Here is a 12,323-nt window from a genome sequence, read left to right as displayed (position 1 = left end):
TTTTATACCAATGTTTTCTTTTACTGTGAATAATGCAATTTACATAATGAAAGAAATAAACTGTGGGTATTCTCCCCACTTCTGTAATATCTCTGGGATTTGAGCAGTGTAATCAGTGTATCACTGCACAGCAACAGAGATTTCTGTTAAATCCAACAGCATGGCAGAGTATCCTCTCAGAGTTTGTCCAGCTCATGGTGTGCTTGCCTTACAGCAACTACATCCCATTTCCCAAAATAAACTAAAGCTGATTGCCAAAGCAGGATTAATAGAAAAACACTCATTCCTGAGTTTCAGGTAAAACAAATTCATAACCTTTGGTGAGCTGATAGGATATTGCACACTCAAGTCTGGGTCTTAGGATCAGTACTGAAAGCCCAGCTGATATGTGGGAGACTCATGGAAGTCCTCCTGCCAAGTGTACTGCTGTGAACTCCTGGCAGCAGAGGCTGGGCACCCTGTGTTTCCCTGCCACTGTTCGAGCATGTGGCACAGCCACACCAGTCCCCAGCGAAATGGTGGCACTGGGCACGGGCTTTGCATAGCCCTTGTGGCAGAGACTGACCAGCTGTCACGGGGCCCAGTGGCCCACAGGCTCCCATGGGCCAGTGCTCCTGCAGCACAGCACAAGTTAGAGAAGAGGAGTCTGAGAGCCCTGAGACCTTATCACAGTCGGCAACTTCCTCACGTAGGGACGACGAGGGGCAGACACTGATCTCTATGGTGGTCAGTGACAGGACTCGAGGGAATGGCATGAAGCTGTGTCAGAAGTGGTTTGGGTTGGGTATTAGGGAAAGGTTCTTCACCCGGAGGGTGGCTGGGTACTGGAACAGGCTCCCCAAGGAAGCGGTCAGACCACCAAGCCTGACAGAGCTCAGGAAGCATTTGGACAACGCCCTCAGGCACATGTTGTGACACTTGGCAGGTGCTGCGCAGGGCCAGGAGTTGGACCTCGACGATACCTAAGCCCTTCTTCGAACACCACAGGATATTGTGCGACTCTAAGCCTCTCCTCTCCCTACGAAGCGGGGGTCTCGGGAAATGAGGCCCCGTGAAGCAGAGCCCCCCTCCCACGCGTGCCCGGGCAGACCGGGAGCGCTCGGCCGGGTACCCCCGCCCCCGTGCCCCGGCGAGACGCCGCTTCGGGCCCGGCCCCTCGGCAGCTCCTCCTCCGGGGCGGCGCGGGCGGGCCGTGCGCTGTGCCGGGGCTGTGCCGGGCCGCGCCGCCTGTCCCCGGAGCGCGGCCATGGCCACCACGCTCCTGCCGCGGGGCGCCGCCGCCGCCCGCCGCCGCCTCCTCCTGCTGCGCCCCGCGCCGCTCGCCCCGGGGCCGGCGCGGGCCGCCAGCCGGGCCCTGTCCGCCGCCCTGGTGCGCCGGGGCGGCCTGGTGGGCGGCCGGTGGGTGGAGACGGCCGCCGCTTTCCCCGTGCAGGACCCGGCCAGCGGCGAGGAGCTGGGCCAGGTGTCCGACTGCGGGGCGGCCGAGGCGCGGGCGGCCGTGCGGGCCGCGCACGAAGCCGGCGCCGCCTGGGGCCGCCTCCCCGCCAAGGTGAGCGGCCGCGGGAGCTGGCGGCGAGGGGGCCCCGGGGTGGCCGGGTCCGGTCCGGTCGGGTCCCCCGGGGCCTGCGTGCGGCGGCCGCGGCAGCCTTGTCTCTCCCTCCCTCCTCCCAGGAGAGGAGCGCTCGCCTCCGCAGATGGTACGAGCTGATGATGGAGAACAAGGAGGAGCTGGCGCGGATCATCACCGCCGAGAACGTGAGTGGGGCGGCGGCGGTGGGCGCGGGCACTGCCCCGTGCTAGCACTCGTGATGGGGAACCCACCACAGGCAGGCGAACAGTGACACTGAGTAAAACTGACACCCTGAGCGCTTCACCAGCTAGGCAGCATGTCCTTTTTAATGACTTTGGGCATCTTGTGCACTCACATTGCTCTGCTAGGTCACTGGGTGAGGTTTCAGACATCCCTCCTCCGGACATACATAAAGTGCGTTAGTTTGATGACGACAGTACCTAATCAGAGGAAACCAGACCCATGTTGTGCTTCATGGCATGCAAAAGTGTACATCCTCGTGGCAGAAATGTGTGTGCCTGAGAAAAACCATGCAGGTTGCCAAGTTGGATTCCCACAGTCGGTATCACTGAGTAGTCTGGGAGCTCACAAACTGGTGTTCTTTTGGACAAAACCTTGTTGGAAGATACTTCAGCAGCTCCTCTGCGGTGTCACAGCTGCTAATGGTCATTCAGTTCACTGGATCAGACCTGGGGGTAGTCCAAAGCCATACTCCCAAAACAAATTCCCCTGGCATAAACTTGTAATGGTTTTGCCATGATTTGTGTCTTTCTTCAGAATGGTAATAGCAGTTAACTCAGAGTTCGTAAATAAATGCATACTACATTTGCTATTTTTCTTCCTTGTCCTGGGCAGGTATGAATCCAGGCACAGCATACAAATTATTGACTATACAATGATGGTATATTGAATCCACACAACTATTGCTGCTGCAATCATATAGTCCTTGTTGGAGATTGCAGTGTATGTCAGAGGAAGGGGTTCATCAACTCTTGGAAAACAAGAGAAACTCCAAAATTACTTGAACTTGTTTGTACTACCTCCATTTGCTATTTACAATATATCTTCAATCTGCTTTAATCAAAGGGGAAGCCTCTGAAAGAAGCCCAGGGTGAAATCGTGTATTCAGCCTCGTTTCTGGAGTGGTTTGCAGAGGAGGCTCGACGGATTTATGGTGATGTTATTCCAGCATCTGCAAAGGACAGAAGAGTCCTGGTGCTGAAGCAGCCAGTAGGAGTGGCAGCCATTATAACCCCAGTAAGCATAGCTGAACTCTTCTGTGTCACATGAAGGTTTTCTGCTCAGCCCCCAGTTCAAATAATACTTACTTCTGCAAAAACAGCAGGGAAAATTTTCCCAACTTTGATTGTTCTATTTTTCTCTCATCCTAGTGGAATTTTCCCAGCGCTATGATTACCCGGAAGGTTGGTGCAGCTCTGGCAGCTGGCTGTACAGTGGTGGTGAAACCTGCAGAGGACACACCTTTATCAGCATTAGCTCTTGGGGAGGTGAGCTTTCAGTGCTAAGCTTTACCTCAACAATGGACTAGTACTGCAGACAGGGAGTCAGATGGGCTTGGAAGGTAGCTCTGGCCAGCTTCTTATGAAGGAAGGACAAACTCACTTGATGCAGGTGTTTAAGTTTAGTGAGAATCTCTGCAAATTGCCTATAATATGGTCTAGAGCATCAAAATGGACTAGGCCATTTTGATACTCAAAATATCCTTATGTGTTTAATTTGATTCTTTTGAATACACACAGCTTAAAGTGAAGCAACGCTTCTCTCTCAAGCACCTGTGGCACCTGTGCCTAGTTGTGCTGAGTCCTTTTGGCTTCTGTTGACTTACAGGCTGTTTTCTTCAAAACGATGGACAATCATTAAATGACTATTCCTGTTACAAAATGCACTGATAATGCAAATTCTGTTTTTCTTGCAGCTTGCAAACCAGGCGGGAATCCCAGCAGGAGTGTATAATGTTGTCCCTTGTTCCAGACAACAGACAGCAGCTGTAGGGGAAGTTCTATGCACTGATCCATTGGTATCCAAAATATCTTTTACTGGCTCTACAGCAACAGGAAAGGTATATACATGGACAGAATATCCTTGAAGATTATTACTGTGGTTATACTAGAAAGGTAGGGGAAAAGTGTGTGCCTTTATACAGAGCCTTCTTTTCTGGCTACTGTACACAGATTGTCCAAATAATTATGTACCTCTTGAGATACTGTGTACATGTTTTCGCCTCAGTACTTCACAGAAGGATGGCTGTCTGCAATTCTTGATAACTCCCCTTTATTAAACTCTAATGCCCTTTATTAAACTCTAATGTCCTTCACAAGATATTCTTGGTTTATATCATACAGTGACAACATTAAGAACACTGAAACTGAGTTTCAAAGGTGCCATTCAAGAATGGCTTCAGTAGTTGAGAGAAAGTGTTAGACCAACCTTAGTCAATAAGCAATCTTGTTGCCATCTGTAATTGAATCACTAAACTGCAGAATGCGGCTACAAAATTACAGGATGGCTGTATGCAGAATGAAGAAAAGGTCTGGTATTAACGCAAATCATAATACCAAATTCTGACAGGTCTTGGAAAACTTTTGTAAGAGTAGTCAAGATTTTATTATCAAAAAATAATAGAACAAACAAAAAAAAAAGTTGACAATATTAGAGTATAAAAGCCTGACTGACCTGAAGTTGATAAAAATCTTTCTCTGCATTAGTCCCTGGCTAGAATTTAATCTTTAAGGATTTTAATGGATGAAATTTGTTTTTGTCACAGGAGATAGTCTAGCATTGTAGAGGAGATGCAGATTATTTCCGTGCCAGATTTAATTTTTCACTGCCTTGCATCCATGATTCCACTGTTCACATCCATTAGAGGTACAGATGTGTGTGTCTCTTCTGTTGCCCGCAGATCTTGCTGAAACACGCAGCTGGCACTGTGAAGAGAGTTTCCATGGAGCTTGGAGGACATGCTCCTTTCATTGTGTTTGATAGTGCCAATGTGGATCGGGCTGTTGCAGGAGCCCTTGCTTCCAAGTATAGGAACTCAGGACAGGTGAGAACTTTTGTCCATGTTTCTAGACAATGAAGAGCTCTACATTAAGTTTAACCTCTACATAAGCTATTTTATGTAAAAGCAAAGCATAGAACACTTCTTTGGAAGAGAAAGGTGCTCTCGCACATGGCTCTGGGCACTAAAGCCAGTTATTAGCAAGTCTGAATAGCAACACTGAAATCCCATATATTTTCACAACATACATGGCAGTCAGCAGCATCGCTATTAGAGACGATGGATGTTCTCTAGGACCCCTTGCAAGACCTTGAGAAGTGATAAGCCATTTTTTCATGTTTTGCTAATATTAAATTCATTGGAGAACTAGAGCCGTAAATGACACCATTTTGCTTCAGTCTGTAAAGACACAGATAGTTTTTTCTACAATGAGTAGCTTTAAAAAACTGATAGACAAGATTCAATGTGTGTTGTTTCAGATGTATTTAATTTAGTCAAAAAAATTCTAAGAGCATCAATTTCCAGAACAGTCAGCTGAGAAGGGCTGTTTGGAGACTGTTCCAGCCTTATAGGTACATATGAAGTTGGTGAACTAGAGCTTTTGAGAAACACCAAATTTTCAGTGGGTCTGGGAGGTCATTTGATAGGGAAAACTTAACTGAATAACATAAAAAGACATAACTAATCTTGGGAAGAAAGAAAGGAAACAGAAGTGGACAAGGACCACTAAGGGGTCTGACCCAGAATGGACGAGATCTATCATAAAAGGCATCTCTGCTGCTGTAAAGAAAGATAACTAGCTGTTACTTTTCACATACTGTAGCAATCAAAATAGGATGCAGTCACAGCAAAGGGGTATCACAAATAAATAGATCATTGAAAGCACGTAGAAAGAGCTTTCAGGAAGAAAGCAAACTCAGGTAGTAGTTAGAAAAAAAGACGACAGACAACTAAGTGTGATTTGAATTTTTGCTGCTCAGTCCAGCATTCTGCAGTCTTATTAGAAGGCATTTCTTGTAGCTTCTGGACCTTGATTGATCCATGTATCTGAGTCCACAAAACTCACAAAACATTTCCCCAGCATAAGCAACTTAGCAGTGTGATGTATTTCACACACCCACTGACAGCTTGGTGAAGTTGTATTTCTGAAGTGAAATGGGTGGTAAAAGAAATGGCATAGCTGGGTAACAGCTTAGGATGAGGGAGGAGAGGCAGGGGACATCAGTGTTGTAACCTGATTCTGTGCCATGAAGGCCAGAATGAATGGATGGATGGATCAAATACAATATAAACTCATGGAGTTTTGTCTTATCTGGTTTGTTTTCAGACTTGTGTTTGCACAAACCGTTTCCTGGTGCAAAAGGGAATTCATGATGAATTTGTGGAAAAGTTTGCTAAAGCTATAGAGAAAGAACTGCATGTTGGAAATGGATTTGATGCAAAAACTACCCAAGGACCACTAATAAATGAAAAAGCAGTGGAGAAGGTATAAGTAAATATTTTAACATCGTAGTTTTCTTTTTATGATCCATCAAATAACTTTACATTTATGTTTCACCTTTTTTCCCTTGTTTTATTAGAACATATTTGCAGTGTGGCTGGAAGTGTGTTCTGTCCCACAAGTCCATGTGTATAGATAGACAAACAGATGTTGACAGTTCATGTATCATCTCCCTGCCGTTAAGGGAAAGAGAGGCCTCCTTTAGGAGAAACTGATTCTTCTTGATTACTCCCTAGCTATTCTCAAGTCCATTCACTGAAATTGGATACACTGTGAGAGCTGTACAGTCCTGCAGTTCTGAAGCACTGTGATTGACAATTTCTTTTGAGGAACAATGGGGTATTTTTTGGCAAAAGCTAGGCAGAATAATTTATTGAGGTTAAAAATACCAGAACTCTGGATGTTGTAATCACTTGAAACTTCATGTTCGGATCTTCTGTTTTGCATGACCTGCAACTCCAGGAATAGTTCTTTTCTAAAACATCCTAATAAGTCACATCTTCTATAATATTTCACTCTTTCTAAGGTTAAAGATTACTGAGTCAAGTGGCCCATACTTTGTAAGATATTACAGCTCAGTTGCATGCAGGTTTGGTTTGAATCCATTATAAATGAATGCTGCCAGATTCTCTTTATAAAATAGTGGGAAAATATTAAGTTATTTGGGAGACAAAGGATACAGTCCTTGAATTTCTTTCCTTCAGGCATTCCCTTCTTGCATGACAAAAGTGTCCTATGTGTATTAGGTACAACTATATAAACAAGTAAACTTCTATAGTTTGTATATAGTCACTTTATGTAATTTCAAAGGATAGTGTTCTAGGTGGGGATTGCTCCTTTAGTTTTCTTATTACTTTGTTGTCTTTAGATGGATTGTAAATATAGGGGGCAGGTAGAATCATAGATGTAGGAAAATGTTCTTGTCAGTTCCATCTTGACAGTTGTTTCTTTTTCCATGGCAGTCATATACTTCATTTCCACAGTGCTTGATCACTGATTCTGTTTTTAGTCCTGCGGAGTCTTTTTCTCACATTAGATGCAGGCTTTTAATTCCTACAGAAAAGTGGTCTGGGGACCATGTTCATAATTTAGCCCTCTGTAATTGTCAGACTGAGAGAAACAAGAATTGAAGAGAAATGAGATAATATTGCAATGATGCTCTGCAAAGTGTAAACCTGTCCTCAAAATTTTCTCTTAAATATTGGGAGAGTATTATTTCTTCAGTGGGAAATGTATTGATCATTCGTAAATGCTGACTTTAATAATTTCATTATGCATACCTCAGGTAGAGAAACACATTAAGGATGCAGTTTCTCAAGGAGCATCTATTGTGACTGGAGGGAAACGACACAGCATGGGGAAGAATTTCTTTCAGCCAACATTACTTACTAATGTTACAACAAAAATGCTTTGCACCCAAGAGGAGACATTTGGCCCTTTAGCACCAGTTATCAGGTAAGATTATTAATTCTATATATTAAAGTTAACAATTAAAAAACAATGAAAGATATTTAAATAAGATTTGAAAGACAAAAAATATTTTTGCATGATCACACAAGTCTTGTAAAAAGACTGGGGTATGCATCTGAAAACGTACTTTGGATATGTGACTTGTTTGTTTCTTTATCTGGTCTTAGCATCTCTGCAACTTTTTGAAAATTTAAGTATCTCTATGGTTAAGCAAGGCCAGATAGCAGCAAGAACTTAATTGGCTTCATGATCTGTGGTATGATCATGATCATGTGATTTGCTAGTCCTAAGCTTTTCTGACAGAGGATGAGTTGGAGCTGTTCTCCTTAAAGCCTGCCCTGCCTTTGTGCAGAGCAATTGGATGTGGTGGAAGAAAACACAGTTATCTCTCAGAGTTGAGCGTGCTGTGTAGTTCGGGAAATAGGTAGGCTAACCCCTGTGAAGTAAATGTCTTGGTAACATCCAGCTACCTAGGGGGAATAAAAGCAATCTTAACTGCAGTTTAAATTAAGAGAAGAGGTAGACACTTCACTGTGTCAAAATGAAAGTAAAATTAGCTTTTTAATGTACACTTTTGGGAAAAATAAATTGACATTTTAATTTCCAATAAGACTTGTCGGTGAGTCAGCAAGACAGCAGGTGAACTGCGGGCCTCATTTTAATTTCTTCTCTTTCTATTGACAGATTTGACACTGAAGCAGAAGCTGTTGCTATAGCAAATGCAGCTAATGTGGGTTTAGCAGGTATGCTTCTCTGTCAGATGAGTGTATTTCTGTGGTTTTGTGAGCTTTAGTGTTATGGGGTGATGATTTTGAATGTCATTCTCTTTTTCACAGTGTTCTTTAATTGTTCTTACTGATTTTCACTCCTGTATTTCTGTGTCTGCACGACAGGATATTTCTACTCCCAAGATCCAGCTCAGATCTGGAGAGTTGCAGAACAGCTGGAAGTTGGAATGGTTGGTGTTAATGAAGGCATAATCTCATCAGTGGAGTGTCCTTTTGGTGGGGTAAAGGAGTCTGGCTTAGGGCGAGAAGGTTCAAAATATGGCATCGATGAATACTTAGAAATAAAATATGTCTGCTTGGGAGGATTATAAAAGCCTTCAAACAGCACAATCCCCACAACTTGGGAAAGGTGCTTTGTTTTAATATGCTTCTTGAGCCAGAAATATGTATGAATGCAACTTCTACCTTCTTTAGAACTAATCAGCCCTGTCCTGTGTGTGTGTCTAGAGATATCTACAGTAATTTGTGCTGCCAAATGTTCTTACATGGTCTTTGTTTATACATCTAGTTTTTCAGCAATGTGATCACAATGTCCATTATTTTTAGTAATGAGTAGGGATATACATTTATAGTTCTTAGATTATCCCTGTGTAACTGGGAGAACTTTGAGACTTGTGCATAATGAAAACAGATTGTAATCTAAAGCAAGGGAAACTAGACCACCATTTTCTACTACCATTACTATTTCAGTGTGGATAAGGGAGGCTTTGGAATGGCACTCTCCCTTTAGAATTTTGTGTAAATACTCACACTTTCTGATGTGGTTATGTGACCTCCTTTAGAAGCGAGTGTATATGTGGTGGGAGGGTGTTTGTTTTTTTTTTATTGTGGGAGAATCTGCTGCTTACAAAAAGCGAGGAATTGTTTTGAGCTCTATCTATGCATCCACATAGCCTAACAGACACCTTTTTCAACACTGTTAATGCTGACTGCAGGGCTGCTCCTGTATACAGATGTAGGTTTTTGAGCAGAGGTGGACTTTGTGCCTAACAGCTTGCATGTCTAGGATGAAATATAGCCCTTGTTTGATGCCTGTTAGCCCCAGCAGTCCTGGGATCAGGACAGTTCATGACAAAGAATTGCTGGCTTAGTGAGAAGCAGGAGGAGGATAAGATACTCACAGGAATAACCTGCAGAATTGTAAAGGGAAACTATAAGGGCTGTGTGAAGAAAGCCCAAGTGACATGATGATACAGATGAACTCCCTCCCTTCCATGAAAAGACCATGACTCTCCTTGGGTAGAAGTACAGTATTTACCCTGATGTAAATATTGCACAGTGTCTAAAGGAACATAGCTCACCCCCTTCAAAGAATAGGAGCAGATGTCCATCCTTGTGGGCTTTGTGTCTTGAATTGGGTTTGTGGTTACACTGGTGAAAGTCCATTAGGGAGGAAGGTTTAAAAACCTTTGAACATGGCTAATTTCTGACCCTATAAAGATTTAAATAGTGGTAGTTAGAGGTGAGGCTTTGACACATCATCTCACTAGTCTGTCATGATGATATAATAGCATCATATATTATATCAATGATATAAAGCTTCCTCAGTATGAAATAAACAATGTTGTTTAAACATTATTTTAATGGCAGTCAAACAAAGCACTTTAAAAAATGTGCAATGTTAATTTTATGAATAAATCAGCACAGCAGAAGTTAAGTGGAATAAACTTTGTTTCTTGTATTCATTAAAAATAAATAAAAGAAGGCAACAGAACATTTCTTATAAAGAAAGGAATGAATGTACCCTACGAAATGAAATATTTTAAAATATTTTATCCCACTAGGCATAGAGATGTCAGATAACACAAGACTTGGGGAGGGAGAGAAAGCAAGCTGGGACCGAGTTTCACAGGGTTTTTGTTCAAAGCGCACATGAAGTAGCATTGACTGCTACTCCTTATTTTTAAATATTTTGTTATGGTTGTATTTGTGTAGCAGTTGAGACCAGGTGGGTCTGGAGCACATTACCTGTCAGTACTGTGTACGTCATGCCAACTGAAGCACAGTTGAAGGGCATTTAGTGCCCTTCCAGTAATTCCCAATGCACCAAACCTGCATATTTGTGATAGTGAGGACTTAGTACTGTTAACTGTGCTTGTTGTCAAGAACACAAAAAAGGATGGCCTCGTTATACACTAGTTGCAAGAAACTTTCCTATAGCCAACTTCTAAAACTACACAATTTGCACACAGGCTGCCTGAATGTGGAGAATACAGTGTTGTGGGAGAAAGCTGTTTGCCAGCCTTGGCCACCAATATGTTTGGTATTAACTGGAAAAAACAACTGGGTAAAAGAAGGTCATGCCTTGGTTCCCAGCTTCCATAACACAATGATGCAGGGATAGTTACAGGTATTGTACAGAGCTAGAATATATGCCACTGAAATTCAATTATGTCTGCCTGAGAACTGCAGTATAAGGCCAAAATTAAAATCATCTTATTTACAGCTGTAAATGTGAGTGTACTTCTTGGGACAGTGCAGTTGGAGGATAAATTATTTAACCTTTGCTGTCTTCACTGTGAAGTTACTGATCTGATGCATTAGTACATTTAAAACATTAATGTCTTTTCCAATAATAGCCCTTCTAACAAGTGTTTACTATTTTTTTAGCAAATTATACCTTTTACAATGCCTGATAACAAGCACAAACAATAATTAAAGATGTTTTTAAGAAACTTAAAAAATACCTTTGTCTAGATTGAATTGTGGTTGGATTCCAGCATAATATCCTCATGTCAGTAAAGTCTACATCAGTTTTGCACAGAATAATCAAAGTTGTCTTCATAGCAAAAGCTGGGATTCTTCAACAAAAGACATACTTGAATTCTCACACCTCATTTGTGTTGATTGCACTTGTGATAGTTTAGCAATTTCTGGATATTAAAATTATGATAAAAAAATGTTTTCAGTTAATAAATAACTTCTGTGAAAGCACTGAATTTTGTGGTTTATTACCTTATTCAATGCTGAATTGACAAATTGACAGCAGCCACATTAAGTTCAGTCTCCCAGATTCGCACAGAAGATTTTGTTCTGATAGCTTTATCACTGGAAAAGACATCACTTCTTTGCATCCATGTGTTCATACAGTGTAAGATTTTGGTACCCCCAGTTACAGTCCCTTAAATCAAAATCAAATAGATGAGACTACTTGGGCATAGTCATATGCTATCAGTCATTTTGTATGCCAGTCTTTTATGCTGAATCAAACATTTTGTCACAGAATAGATCAGTGTGTCTTCCCTGCTTTTGTAATGTGATTACTTGCATAATTCTTTATTTCATTAAGCTTTAAAATAGAGTTTTGGAAGCTCTTTTATTTCTATGTATTTAATACAGTCTTGAAGCCTGAGAAGCTGTCTTTTAGTTTCCAACTTGACACAGTCATGGCCAATTTCCATTTTATTTTCTTAAATTACTCTTTAAGCAGCTGTTTCAGACACATACATACAGACCCGCACAGACACCCTCACTGCCTCCACTGCCTGTCCTCTCTGTGTAACAAGCTCTTAAGAAACTATGTTAATATCAATCAGTTATTAACAATTTAGCTATCTTAATGATATAAGTATGGTGTTCAGAAGCTCTACGTTACATTTTAGCACTTATTTAAAGGGCTTCCAGGTCAAAACTTCCTGCTTAGGTCCTTCCAAGAAGAACCATGACAAGTTGGTGGTTCAGTAACTTAATCAGTGAGTGCCAAAAGCTGTTTAGCACAACTGGCTGAAGTAGTTTTGGAATCATGCCGATTATCTTCTGTTGCACCATCTACTCACAGGGATGGGGGAAGGCTACCGCTATTGCCAAAATGTACAGTGCAGTAAACAAGGGAGTAGATTTCCTCCTTCAGCAACGGGCACATGTATCTCATCCAGCTGCCATTCCCTTGCAGTCCAGTGACAATGCTTTGAGGTACCACGCAGACTGTGGCACCATGTATCCAAACAGACTTAAAAAGTTGCCTGCTTCCATGGT

The 12,323-nt window shown here is 42.4% G+C and overlaps 1 protein-coding gene across 1 annotated transcript; it reads left to right on the top strand.

The window, feature by feature from the left end:
• Nucleotides 1-1,246: 1,246 nt before the first annotated feature.
• ALDH5A1 (aldehyde dehydrogenase 5 family member A1) lies at nt 1,247-11,287 on the top strand. The gene is made up of 10 exons (XM_033055799.2): nt 1,247-1,549; nt 1,672-1,755; nt 2,657-2,827; nt 2,962-3,078; nt 3,507-3,650; nt 4,491-4,634; nt 5,917-6,075; nt 7,376-7,545; nt 8,245-8,303; nt 8,454-11,287. Exons 1-10 carry the CDS (start codon nt 1,247-1,249, stop codon nt 8,657-8,659), a joined length of 1,557 nt encoding a protein of 518 aa, XP_032911690.2. The 3' UTR covers nt 8,660-11,287.
• The last annotated feature ends 1,036 nt before the right edge of the window (nt 11,288-12,323 follow it).

The sequence above is a fragment of the Catharus ustulatus genome, chromosome 1 (genome assembly GCF_009819885.2).
Source record: "Catharus ustulatus isolate bCatUst1 chromosome 1, bCatUst1.pri.v2, whole genome shotgun sequence".
NCBI classification, from domain to species: domain Eukaryota; kingdom Metazoa; phylum Chordata; class Aves; order Passeriformes; family Turdidae; genus Catharus; species Catharus ustulatus.
Note: the sequence above shows the minus strand (reverse complement) of the source record. Positions and strands in the feature narration are given on the sequence as shown.